We start from the raw sequence: 15,023 nt of genomic DNA on the forward strand, positions 1-15,023 counted from the left end.
CTCTCAAGAAATATACAATTCTTAAAAGCTCAAAAACGTTGAAGAAATTTGTCAGCTTAAATTAAAACCATGTTTTAAAATTAACATGTAAAATTTTTACAGTCATATGTTCATAAAGTCCTATATTCAAAATATGGATAATTTCATGGGCTTGCCTGAACATATCATATTTGTATTACCAATATTTCTAAACAATATTGTTAAAAAACCATGTCATTGGACTAATATTCAAACCTAGAAGGAGTCTGAAATATGGCCACTCTATCGGGCAGGCACTTTCACAGCTTACCATTTGCGTAAAAATAAAGAAAGAAATGGAAAGGAAAGAAAAATAAGTGAAGACATTTCATGATCAAGTGAATTTTAGGTTTCTCCAATAAAGAACTTCTGAAGACAGTTTGATATGTATGTACTTGCTGAAAATATAAAAGGATGCAATAAAGTATGCTAAATATCTAAAGTTTTAGATTATAGATTGCTTTTCCATTTGACTGAGGTACTAGTATTTTGCAAATCATGATGGTGGGGGCAATAAAAGATAATTTCATGCCAGTTTAATTTTGGAAGGACTTTTCCTACTTGGAATATGTTTGTTTCAAAATCAAGGTAAAGGATTATAGAAACTACAATCAACGATGACAGAGGTCGACATAGTATATCACAGATATCTATAGACCTTTGAATCTGTCACTAATCAAGGAAAAGAAGAACATTATGAGGTTGATATTCCATGCCCTTTTTGGTGAAAGACTAGACTTTGTGTAAAGGTGTTGGTGCAGAAGTGGTAGAGATAATAAAACATGTTCAGGGCTTCATTTGTAGCTCAGTGTTAAAGCCCCACCTAGCATGCTGGAGACCCTGGGTTCAATCCTCAGCACAAGACACAATCCTTTTAGAATATAAAAAGCTTAAGCATTCATCTATTTAAATGACTTCTCCATTCAGGGCCAGTTAAAGATGCATTTCATTTTTATTATACTTCTTCCTACATTATTAATTCAAAAGTTCTGATATTTAAAATGATAATAAAGATCTTTCTTTTGAAACTGTGGTGTCAGCTACTGGTGTTACACCTACTTGCCTTCCACTTACCAAGCACAATTTAAATGTCTTCAATCCTAACTGCCTACTTAGAAGAAATCACATGGACTGGTAGAAAAAGTACAGGGTTTGGAATCTCAGGGACTTCAGTATACATTCCTTTCTACCATTTCTTAAGTTTGAGAGGATTAGCTGACCACTCTGATGCACAGTTTCCTCAATGAGGTATGAGGAGTGATCTCTGCCTCACAGGGTTGATTTGCCATGAGAGATGGATGCGTAGTGCCTGAGCCTGATTATTTCTAAGTATGCTCCTTCTTATATGAGGGCATGCATTTCAAATCAGATGCCACCCAATATGACAATAGGTCTCAAACCTTCCCTGGAGTCTTTATCTTGTTTCTTCCCTTCAGGAAATAGCTGCTGGTTCTTCTTTGGTAGAGCCTGTGTCTTAGTTTCCTATGCCTTCCAATAGACCTTTGAGTCACACAGCATAAAGCCAGTAAGACTCTATGATTTGGGAAAAACTCTGAAATACAGTGACCTGAATCAAGATTGAAGTTAAGTGGCCAAATTTTTTTTCTCTGATAATATAAACTGAGTATAAACTCTCAAAACAACAACAAACTTGCATCTTTATAGACTTTATGGTTTCTTTGAAAGATTTGTTTATCTGTATGTATTTAAATTGTCCTCTGCTAGTATATTGTTTGTTGCTAGAAAGAGATGGATTCCACAACTTAGGTCATGCCATTTCTCAGAACCCCACTTCATCCAGAGTGGAAAACAGTTTCTCCAGTGACACCCACAGCTCTTCATGTCTCATCCTGCATGTCTCCACAACCACATCCACCACTTCTCTCCCTCCATCACTCCACTACTGTCACTGGCTCACTCACTACTACTTGCTTGTCTCTGTCCTATTCCTCTTCTTTTTCATGTAGTATTTTTATTTTCTATTTAGTTACACAAGTGTCACAAAAGAAAGTACTTTGTTTTGTTCATTTACATATCCACAGCAGCCATCTCCTGTGTTAGACTCACAGTGGACGCTCACCAAGCATTTGCTGAATGAACAGATGAACTTGTTTTGGGTACACATTCTATCTAACATTTTCCTAAGCAAGAGATGGTGAGGATAAGAAAACCAATAAGTCTGAACTTATCTGGAAGAGGGCAATGTATCAGGATCCAAATTAGCATTATGAACAGCTTGCCTGGTACTGATTATTAATTCATCACTGTCAACCTCCAGGATGTGAAATAATCCAATAACCTTAAATAAAGGGATGCTCTGAAAGAGGTTTCTGCATTAAAATGACTACAATCAATGAGTGAAATATCAATCTAATGGGCTTATATAGACCATTTCTCATTCTGTATGCCTTAACTTTAAATATATATGTATATATATTATATATATGAAACTTTAAATGCAAACACACATGCACATAAATACCTCTTTCAATAGCATGAACTCTCTTCTTTTCTAACTCCTTCAACTAACTTAATCTCTCTATTGCTAAACCTCCACTTAAAAAAATGAAAGAAAAGTAGTTTCATATTTTGCTAGTGGGCAGGGAACGGTGAAGGAATATTGCCATGAAGGGGAAAGAGGACCTTCTTTTTTTGGAATCACAGGCTGCAAACTTGGCACTATTCTGCTCAACCCTGAGGAAAGCAGGTTTCTCAGAGGGAATAAAACACCCACAACCTTCACACTCACTTTGGTATTTAATTATTCCACCCCAAATTCCCAAGAGGTAGAATAGTCACTCCTGAGAAAAGAGGAAACTTAAAAATTATCTTTTTATAGTTATTCTGTAAGTTTTTGGCACAGAGCAGAAAGATTATGTTGTATCCCATGGTTTAAATCTTTCAAGTAAAAGACAAGCTGATGTGAAGTGAAAACTGAGTTGGATTACCAAGCACTTACCCTGACAGTTATAAATCATATACCTATTCATTTGGATGGCCTTCAAATGTACATCATGATCCTTTTATAATATTATCATCTAGAAATTATTCATATCAACATGGAATTTAGTAAGTTTTAGAGATCTTGTGCCGGGGTCAGTGCTTCACTCTGTTGAATGTATATTCTAAATTATGGAGAATCATTCTCTAGCCTTCGTCTTTCAGCTAACAAATCCAATGCCTGCTAACATTTTCACAAATCCATTTCCTCTTTCTTCTAATAATCTGTACTAAATATTTTCAGTTAAATATTATTTAAGATGAAGTTGCACCCAAAGGTCACAACCTTCAATAGAAGGAACTTTGAAAGGCAATAAATGTTTATGAAACCACAAAATACTGATTTTGATAAAACATCTCTTAGTATCTACATTCCAATTAGTCATAAGTTAGCACCCATCCTTCTACACATGTGTCAGCTTCAAAGAATACCCTGAGCTCTATGAGCTTCAGGTACAAATATGACCCAGCAAATACTTTGTCTCAAAAGAAACTGGGCAAAGAGTCCAGCAGTGTCATATCCAAACTTTTGACCAATAGATTTGTTTTAATTACAGTGTTTTAGTTATACATAGTAATCGGGTTCATTTTGAGAAAAATCACACATGCATGAAATCTGAATTCAATCACCATTCCCCCAATTTCTCTACTGTCTTTCTTCCTCCTATTTTCCTTCCTCTGTGCTACTGATCTTCTTTTCACTCATCAATTTGTTGATTTTTGATTAACAAATCAAAATTTGTTACATACATTATGGTGAAATTCCCTGTAGTATATTTATATATGCATATAACAATATGTTGTTAAATTCATTCCATGTTCCCTCCCCTTCCCCATCCCTCCTCTCTCCCTCACCATCTCCTTCTTCCACTCCACTGATCTCTCTTTATGGTATCTGCTCCTCCCAACTCTCACTTTCTTTCTTTCCCTTATTTTGCTCTAATTTCCACAAATGAGAGAAAACATCAACCAATGATTTTCTAAGTCTGGCTTATTTTCCTTTGTATGATATTCTCCAGTTCCATCCATTTACCAGAAATGCCAAAATTTCATTCTTCTTTATAGCTGAATAAAACTCTAATGTATATACATACCACATTTTCTTGATCATTCATCTGTTGGTGGGCATCTGGGCTGATTCTACAAGTTGCCTATTGTGAATTGTGCTGCTATAAACATTGAAGTGGCTGTATCACTACAGTATGCTGATTTTAGTTCTTTTGGATAAGTACCAAGGAGTGGGATAGTTGGTGACCCACAGAATTTTGAGCATACAAATGCAATTTGTGATAATTTGTTAAACAGGAACAGACACGTAATACAAGTAGTTTAAAGAAATGTTGATTTAAGACCTGCAGACAGTATTTTTATGATATAATGTTAGAATACTTATTTTAGAAAAATGTTTTTGTTTACTTACACTGCATTTGCCTCAGTACATTGATTGCATACACTAACCTGGAAATCATAAATTTAGTCCTGATAAATTTAACTGTTTTAAAAGATGATATTGTCATCCTCAAAATAGGAACATAATTAATAAAGTTAACTCTTTTGTAAAAATGTCTATGTTAATGGATAAAGAAAATGTGATATATATATATACAAATATATATATTTACACACAATTGAATATTACTCAGCTTTAAAGAAGAATGAAATTATGGCATTTGCTTAAAAAAATGGATGGAGCTGAAGAATATCATGCTAAGTGAAATAAGTCAAACCAAAAAAAAACAAACTTTGAATGTTTTCCCTGATACATGGATGCTGATTCACAATAAGGCAGGGGTGGATAGGGAAGAATAGAGTTACTTTGTATTAGGAAGAAGGGATTGAAGGGAGGGGATGGGGATGAGGTGGGAAGGGTAGCAGAGTGAAACAAACATTTTTACCTCATGTACATATGTGACTGCATGACTGATGACTACAACATGTACAATCAGAAAAAGGAGAAATTATACTCCATTTATGTATGATCTATCAAAATGTATAAATGCATTCTACTGTTGTATACAACTAATTTGAATGAAAATATCAAAAATTTATAAAAAGAAAAAAGCCTGTGTTAAGTAAATTTTATGAATATTAAATTTAAATTTAATTATCTTGCTTTTAATGATCTTGAATTTCCTTGATATTCTGTGTTTTTAATTCCCCCCCTCACTCGTTCCCAAAGGCATTTTAACTGTATTTTATCTCCTCTGTTGTCTGTGTGTTCAGTCTCTCTTCACCTCCTTCTCCTCTCTCTTCTCTGTTTCCCTTTCCTTCTCTCTTGACCCTCTCTTTGTTTCCCTCCATCCTTTTCTTCTCTCTTGAATCTTCCTCATCATTATTTAAACAACCCATCTAAGAAATACATTTAAAGTTGAATAAAAGAAACAATGAAACGAAATCTCACAAGAATTCTCCCCCCCCACTATTGGTTTCCCTCCCCCCATTCACAGCTGAGCAAGTAGGTGACATTTACTGCTGTCTCTATTCTCTGTCACCTGTTCACTCTTTGAGTTTAGCTAATATGACATACAAATCTCTCTTCAGGGAAATAGTTGTCACTGCTTTTATCAAAGCTCTCCATCTCCTCCATCACAATGGGCATCTCTCTGTTCTTATTGGCTTCTCAGCAGTATTTTACCCTAATGACCAACTCTTCCCTGTGATGTCTCATCTCCTGCTCTTTCACCTATCTCAACTCTTTCAACTATCTATTCTCCTTTCCTACCCTTTATAGGCTCATCCCACAACTAAATTTTTCCCATTATCTTCAGTGACTTCTGTCCCAATATCTGGTTTAAACCACTATTCATATTCTAAAGAGTAAAGCATTTGCCTTCAGGTGAGACTCCTCATTTCAGCTCTAGACATAAACTTCAAACATCTCTATTTGTGTTTCTCAAAGGTGCTTCAATCACTAGCTTTTCATTCCCCTAACCTCTGTCTTACTTCTTCCACAAACCAGCTCTACTCCAGGCAGCACTATTTTTACTGGCTGTGACTTCTGCCGCTATTGTTCTGCCTCATTATCTTTCCACGATGGGATGGATTCCTTTTTACTAAGGTTGCTTTCTTTCAGATGGCACATGGTAGCATAGCACCTAGTCGTACTCCTAATATAACACTATCTTGTTTTAATTATCGGGTAGCTATCCTCATTATATCATTCTCCTTTTTTAGTTATGGTCTATTTTCTCCCATGAGAATATGATCCATTTTACCTTGACTTCTGTTTGGACTCTAAATATGGCATACAATAGGACACCCTTTATAGTCCTTGAATGAATAAACGAATTGCTCAAGTCACAAACTCAAGTTATCCTTGAGATCATTTCTTACCTTATCCAAATAATCACTAAGTACACACACACACACATATATTTAGTGAAATACCAATGAAATCCATTTATCTTCATCTTTAATGCTACTCATGATCTTTGTGCATCCAGTCATTCTCTTGAAACCCATCTCCTTTTCAGTAATCTGAGTTGTCTGTTTGAAAACAAATATGATAATAATACTACAAGTTTAAAATTATTTAGTAACTTTACATTTTTCTTAGTATAATGATGAAAAGTTTAAGAATAAAACAGATTGACTTAAATAGAGTGATTCTTTTCAACCTTGTTTGGTAATCTTCCTTTCTGGGATTTAAAAATGTCAATGTCCTTTCACCCCAAGACTATCCTGATAGTCAGTCTGAGCATGCCTTTGTAGGGAGGGGATGCCATTAGTAGTTTGAAAGACCATTGTTGGATTCTAATGCATGACCAGCAAAGCCTTATCCAGCCCTTTTTTCACCTACTTTAGCACTATTAATTTTTCAAATCTCAATTCAAAGATTAAAACCATTTTTTTCATTTCTTCACTTTCTTATGATTTTTTTCTTACCCTCCAGACTTGACTATTTCCCTTGTTATAAGCCGTTTTAGTTTCATTTACTTTTCTTTCAGATCATTTATTTCAGCTTGAAATTATGAAAAGTATTGTAGTAAGGAAGAATTCTAAGCACTGTATCAATAAGTAAAGATTGAAGCCACCTTGTATCCCATCATCCTTCTTATGCAAAGTCACTGAAGTTCTCTCTTAGTTAGGCAAATGTTAGTCAGATGGAAAGGGTATGACAAGATTTCTCTTTACTCTTTTCTTTCTTTTCATTTTTCTTTCCTTCTTTTCTTTTAAATTTGCTACACAGGCAGAATTTCTTAGAAGTTTGAATCCAATTTCATAAGGTTTCTAAGACCATTTTGAAGGGAAGATATAAAAATTTCTATCCCTTCTCCAAAACTAATAATATCTAATCTGGAGAAATGGGGTAAACTTAACCCATTGCACTCTCAGGAAAAAAATAAATTCATTTACTTTAACAGGGAGGCACATGAGGGATAGAAAGAAGTCAAGATTGGCAACCTGTGTTCAATACAATGGGTACTATTTATAGCTATCGCTGGTTCCAATAAAACATACAGCTGGGTTTGGATACGCCTCCTGACTCAGCTGTTCTGGCGCTTCACTGAACTGTGGGGAACACATCCTAAGAAAGTGAATGTGAACTGAAAGAACCGTCATGCTGAAATCCAGAATGAAAAGCCACTCTATGTCCAGGAATAACAATAGACAAACACATACTGTTCTGCCGAACACCAACATAAACACAAGCACCTTTGGCAGTGATGGAAGAGTGAGAGTTCAAGGATGAAGGGACTTCCCTTTTAGAGCAGAATAGAACCTTTGTGGATGAGTAACAACCATGATTATTCTTAGGAGCAGCGTGGAGGAACAAGGGAGAGGAAGACCCAAGGAGAATTTGAATTTTCTGCCTAGAAAACTAAGTAGAGTTGATAGGCCATGTTTATTACAAATACCCAGTTTTCATATCTGACTTTCTATAGTCCAAAGGCAGTGAAGTGATCCACTTTACTCGTTGGCTTCCCCAGCAGTTTGTTCAGTACTTCGCAAATTATTTACTGAATAAATAGTGGGAGATGGGTGAGAAAAATAACTGCCAGTATTATAATAGTCTCTTATAAACTATTCTATAAACAAATGAAGACGAGATTAATTATATTTATATGGAGCAGAGGTCACAAAGAAATCTAATGAATAAAAGCCTGTCATAAGACTAAATTCATGAGATTTTTTTTGCAATAAATAGTTCTTCATTTAATTACTCACCAGTAATTGGGATAATTCTGGGCTAAACTGCCCAGAAAAGGAGGAAACACAACAAACAAATAAAGGATAATAGAAGACTGGCCTGTATTTCACTCTCTCTGTTCTGTAATATTTGGCATTGTGTAAATAATTCCTTCCTTGCAGAGCCAAGTTATTGTGTGTTTGTTATTTTACATCTACTAAAAGGTTTTAATAAATATAAGTGGATTCATTTTTCCAGGGTCACCCCCAAGTCATTGTCCAGTACTTTCTATTGTGTGTTCCTCAGAAAACTGCTTCCGGGACACATTCCGTGAAAAAAAAAAAAGGGGGGGGGAGTGGTTTCAGAGTTCAATATCTAAGGGTTTCCCAACACTCTTAACTTTATAAGCAAATTAAGAAGAATTAATCAAAGAATTCATCAAGTTTACTTTATACCTCATTGCTCCCATTTTTTGGAAATCTCGTTAGGACTACCTCCAATATTTAATTTAGATTTTTTTCTCTCAGTGGGAGAATAGCTAAATAAGTCCTCAAGTTAAAATTCTATGCACCAAGTAAAATAGTTCTGAAAGTAATGAGAATTAATATATTCATAATATACTGCTCAACAACAGAATTGAGTGGAATAACATGTGTCATAAATATGACTAATTTTGTGTAAAATGTTTATATATAGAAAATATATTAAAAGGCAAATATCAGTAAAAAAAATCAAGCCATTGAAACCTCCAAAGTAGAGAATGCTATGATTTAGGAGGTGGTGGATGTGAACTTTGGCTTTATACTGTGCATTTCTATGCTTTTAACTTTTTAAATTAAGATTTTTTCTTTATCTAATATAAATAAATATGTGATTTTAAAACATAATATTTAATTTAAATAGCAAGAATGGTAATTTTTAGATTATAGGACTTTGAGGATGATATGGAAGTTTTTGGATTTCAGGATTATCAACTTTTTTCTCCTATTTTTTTTTTCCTAGTGGCCTTGGTACTTTTAATGTTCCATTAGAAATAAAATAAGCGATTTTAAAAAATTAAGAACCCAACAAACAAAGGAGGATTGGGAAGAACAGTACTTATAGTTCCAGCAACAAAACCAGATATTAACAGTTTGGCAAACACTTTTCTTTCAACATTTCAATTTTTTTCCATAGAAATTTTTATTTCACATGGACACAGTCATTACTTATTCCATTTTTAATTGCAAAAAAAAAGTCATGTCCTTTGAAAAATAAATTGTACAGAAACATAGAGGAAAAATGAGTATGTGTATGTGTACATATATTTCCATTAGGAGAAAATGGGTATACATTTTATGAAGCCATATGATATATTTCTCCATACTTAGGCACAAATGATCATATCTGTTCCAGAAAATTATACCACAAAGCTAATAATGGTAAAGCACCTACCTCCTTTTCCAACATCAAGCCTTCTGCTCTGAGGTTCTTTTCAAATGTATTTCTTTTGCCATATTGTATATTTGTCTTTCTATAAACCAGGATGTAGTCAATTCGCTTTTTGCCATCTTTGAATAGAAGTCCACTAGAGGCTACGTAATTCATGTCATTCTGTGAATAAAGCAATAATTGTTAACTGTAAGTTACATAAGTGTATACTTTCATAAAAGGCATTAGTGATCTGAATAAAAATGTATTTTTAATAATCTAGACTCTTATCGTGAGATACAGAGAAATAATTAAGAACGCATGCAATTTTCTTTAAGAGTCTGACCAGCAAGAAATATTCCAGAATCTGAATTAGGTGGTCTTATTCCTGAACTGGGGTTCACTGTGTTGGTATTAATAAGTATGTATTTTATTCAATAAAGCCCTATAAAAATAATATCAGCTAACATATGCTGACTTTACTAATATTTGTCCAGACTTAAACACTTTTAAACTTTTATCTCATTTAACCACCTTAAACTTGCATTTCAAAGTTAGACACTAATGCAAAAGAATAAATCTTACTTAACTTTCATATATATATATACAATATACTACAGTGCATTTCCTAATTAGGGTAAGATGTACTCCATGTTTGTATAAATATGTCAAAATATACTCCACTGTCATGTATAACTAAAAAGAACAAATAAAAAAAATTGAAGTAGTCAGAAATAAGATCAACATGTGTTAGCACTCACATCAAGCATAAAAGTATACTTTCATAAAAGTATAATGAACCAATACCAAAACCAGATAATAATTCCTGAGTTTCTTGCTTCAGAAAATATTTACTTCCAGGACATAGGATTTTAAAACAATTATAATAGATTATTTATCAAAACTCATCACTGAACCATCAAGACTGCTCAAAGGCCCTCTTTTTGCTATATCCAAAAATGCAAGCTGTTTTTCATAGACTCTGCCCAATTTTCTACTATAATTCCTACCTTACAAGACTGATCTCAAATGACTCAGTTCAGGCCCTACAGGTTTTGAGAACTCTTCCCTAACTTCACTCTTCTAAAACACTACTCAGACTACAGACATGATATTCTTACTTGCTATACAGAACTTAAATAAAACCAGTTTTACTGGCCAACACTTGTCCCCATGGATTCCTTTGGAAGGTGTATGTTGCCCAAGATCACAGAAGTCAGGACTTGAATCCAGTTTCACCTGCCTCCAGGTTCATGTTCTTAACTAACATTTATCCATCCTAACTTCTCTACTTTTCCTCCAGCTATTTGGATATCTGTGCCAACTCTCTATTTCATGTCTCCCATAAAAGCATTCTTGAGATAAAAACACTAGCTAACATCTGGAGACTTATCAGATAATTTCAGACAAAGGCATCTCAGACAGCTTTGACAAAGCCTGACAGCAATCCATATATAGCTCTTTTTAAAATAAGTGACAAAATGGCATGGTATTGGCACAAAAATAGAAATGAAGACCAATGGAACAGAAGAGAAGACACAGAAACTTACCCATATAAATAGAGTTATCTCATACTAGACAAAGGTGCCATAAACATGGAGAAAATATAGACTCTCCAACAAATGGTGCTGGGAAAACTGGAAATCAATATGTAGTAGAATGAAATTGAAACCCTGCACAAAATTCAACTCAAAGTGAATCCAGGACCTAAGCATTAGACCGAGGACCTTGCATCTACTAGAAGAAAAAGTAGGCTCAACTCTCCACCATCTCAGCTGAGAAACACACTTCCTCAATAAGTCCTAAAGCACAAAAAGTAAAATCAAGAATCATTAAATGGGAGGTATCAAACTAAAAAACTTCTTCACAACAAAGAAAACAATCAAAAATGTGAGCAGAGAGTCTACTGAATGGGAGAAAATCTTTCCCACCAGCACCTCAGAGCATTAATCTCCAGGATATACAAAACAAAACAAAACAAAAACAAATAACCCAATCAGTAAATGGGCTAAGAAACTGAATAAGCACTTCACAGAAGAAGAAAGTTGAATGGTTAAAAAAGTATGAAAAAAATGTTAACATCTCTAGCAATTTGAGAAATGCAAATCAAAACTACACCGAGATTCCATCTCACTCTAGTCAGAATGACAATTATCAAGAATACAAGTAATAATAAATGCTGGCAAAGATATGGGTATGAAGGTACACGCATACATTGCAACCACTTTGGAAAGCACCATGGAGAGTCTTAGAAAACTTTGAGTGGAATCTCCATTTGACCCAGTTATACCCCTCTTAGGTTTATACCCAAAGCACTTAAAAGTAGCATACTACAGTGATACAGCCCCATCAATGTTTATAGCAACTCAATTCACAATAGCTAAGCTATGGAACAAACCTAAGCGCCCTTCAAAGATGAATGGATAAAGAAAATGTGACATGTATACACAATGGAATATTACTCAGTTATAAAGAATGGAATTATGGCATTTGCTGGTAAATGGATGAAACTGGAGAATATCATACTAAGCAAAATAAGCCAGTCCCAGAAAAACAAACGTTGAATGTTCTCTCTGATACACAGATGCTAACCCACAGGGAGGAAATAATAGAAGTTCATTGGATTAGATGAGAGGAAAAAGAGGCAAGTGGGGATGGCAACAGGAAAGACAGTAGAATGAATTGGATATAACTTTCCTGTCCTTATATATGAACACATGATCAGTGTAACTCCATATCAGGTACAACCATAGTAATGAGATCCTATTTAGAACAACTTACACTTATTCTATATATGTATAATATGTCAAAATACACTCTACTCTCATCTATATCCAGAAAAAACAAATAAAAAGTAAATAAAATAAGTGAATGATTTTTAGGGACTAGGACAGGGAGGGATGAAGGAAGGAGGAATTGAGACTAGAAGCAGGGTGGTTGTTCTCAATTCATAATAATGTATGCATGTATGGGAACATAGTAAATACCATCTCTTTGTACAATTAATATGTATTAATACTAAGAAAAGAAGTAAGGATCAGAGTGAGCTGGCCTCCCAGGAAGGAAAAACCAAAAAAGTGATTCAGATTAAACAAAGAAAGTATGTTGCAAGATTATCACCTACAGCCACAGGTTAGGTAGTTTCAGTAGTGTTTGATGGCTGTGCTATTCAGAGAATAGTTTCAAGTGTGTGAATTCACAGAACTAGAGACACCAAGGCTCAAGAACAAGAAGTAATATACAGTCTGTTCTTCAGTGAATGCAATGTTATGAGATTTCCAGGAAAATTTTATTAAGTACCACAATAAGTCTAAGCAAGCAACACCATGAACACACTAGAGTCTTGTAGTTTCTACGTCCATTATCTTCATCACCATAATCATCATTATCATAAATAGTGATAACAACTATCACTTGTTGAACTCTAACTATGGGCCACACATTTTTTATGTGTTTCCTATGCAATCCTCATAACCCTTTAAAGTATATGTTGACAGGAATACATGGTAGCCTAGAGTGACATCAAATTTCATAGAAAAGTAAACAGTGAAACAATAAATTTCACCTATTTAATAACTTATCTGGATGAGTGCACTACTATGTTAAAAAAAGACAAAAGAGGCACAAAAAAAGCAGATATTCCTATGATTAAGGCTTATGTAGTTTCAAAGGCTAATGACAGCAAAACATTACATGATAGGGATATTGAGGGTTTTTCACCTGGACATCAGAGACAAGGTCAAATTCTAGAAAATTTCTGCTTTTACCACTTCAGAGATTTCTCTCCTCAAAGTCACCAATGACAAATTTGTTCATATATTAGTTATCAATTTTATGTTCTCCTTTTACATTACCTATAAGTAGTTGAATCACTTCCTTCTACTTGGTATATCCTTTTCCTTTGACTACCAGTATACTTCATGTATTTGAATTTCTTTTACATAAGATGGTTTCTATCTTCCACTGGTTTGCTAATGGACCAATCACTGGTTCTATTGCTTTCTTCATCTATACTCCTTTCCTAGATATTTCATCCCATATCATGACCATTTATATGCTGACAACACAAAATAATGCTCACAGGCTTACAGACCCAACTACATTCTTGATTTCTTCACTTGGCAGCCTCTGGATATATCAGAGTTAACCGTCCAAATGGAATTCCATATCTTCTAAAAGCAGGTGCTCCCATAACCTTCTCTTTTTTTTTGGGGGGGGGGGTGCTGGGGATCGAACCCAGGGCCTTGTGCTTACAAAGCAAGCACTCTACCAACCGAGCTATCTCCCCAGCCCCAACCTTCTTTATTATAATTGCAACACTACCCCTTTAACTGCTGAGACCAAAAACCTAAGTCTTCTCTGTTTCCTTTTTCTCACCCATCAAAGAAAAGCCTGCAAAATATGTTTAGAATTTTACCATTTCTAGAACTTTCAAAACTACCAGTATAGTAATTGCCTCTTGATTGGATTATTACAGTAGCCTGACACATCTCTTTGACGTCTCTAGTTCTGTGAATTCACACATCTAGTCTGTTTCCAAGCTGCAATATCCAAGTGAGCCTCAAACTTACAGATGGCCTCACAGAACTCCTTCCCACCAGGCCCTCCAAATGCTCTCTGTACTACTCCTCATTCTTGATCCCACTTTCCCTAATCTAGTTTTTTCTTAGCACCTGCTAATGTCTAACATGTTATCTAGCAGTAAATAATCTGTTTATTAATTATCTTTTATTTATTTACTAACTTATCCTGCTAGAATATACATTTTGTGAAGGTAATTTCTCAATGTTTTTTCACTGAGTAGTACAGACATCTAACCCCCACAAATACATACTAAGCATCAATAAATATTTCTAAGAAGGAACAAAAGAAAGTAGGGAGCAGGGAGGAAAGAAGGAAAGAAGGAAAGGAGGAAGAGAAGAAAGGAGAAGAAGATCCATAGTTGTTTGTAACCAGGTAGGGCTAACTTAAGGAACATAAGACAGAAAAATTTTAACAGATCAATTTCAAGCAATAAAATTGAAGACTCCATAAAAAGGCTACCAACAAAGAAAATCCCAGGACTAGATGGAATCTTGGCTGACTTCTACCCAGACCTTCCAAGAAGAATTTACCCCAATACTACTCAAACTATTCCATAAAATAGAACAGGAGGGAACCCTTCCAAACTCATTCTATGAAGCTAGTATTACCTTGATATCCAAACCAGACAAAGAAAATCAAGGAAAAAAAACTTTAGGCCAATATCCCTGATGAACATAGATGCAAAAATTCTCAATAAAACCCTGGCAAATTGCATACAAAAGCATATTAAAATGATAGTGCACCATGATCAAGTGGGGTTCATTACAGGGATGTAAGTTTGGTTCAACATTCAGAAATCAATAAATGTAATTCATCACATCAACGGACTTACAGACCAGAACCACATGATTATCTTAAAATATGCAGAAGAAGCATTTGA

At 34.6% G+C, this 15,023-nt stretch overlaps 1 protein-coding gene across 3 annotated transcripts in view; it reads right to left on the minus strand.

Moving 5' to 3' along the window:
- The window catches only part of Ano3 (anoctamin 3), a 441,314-nt gene that overhangs the window by 115,025 nt on the left and 311,266 nt on the right, over nt 1-15,023 (minus strand). For all 3 annotated transcript variants that reach the window (XM_047517051.1, XM_047517052.1, XM_047517053.1), the window contains one exon: nt 9,584-9,742. In XM_047517051.1, the coding sequence (XP_047373007.1) occupies nt 9,584-9,742 (159 nt within the window). The remainder of the gene's footprint in view (nt 1-9,583; nt 9,743-15,023) is intronic.

Source organism: Sciurus carolinensis, chromosome 11 (assembly GCF_902686445.1).
Source record: "Sciurus carolinensis chromosome 11, mSciCar1.2, whole genome shotgun sequence".
In the NCBI taxonomy this organism is placed as follows: domain Eukaryota; kingdom Metazoa; phylum Chordata; class Mammalia; order Rodentia; family Sciuridae; genus Sciurus; species Sciurus carolinensis.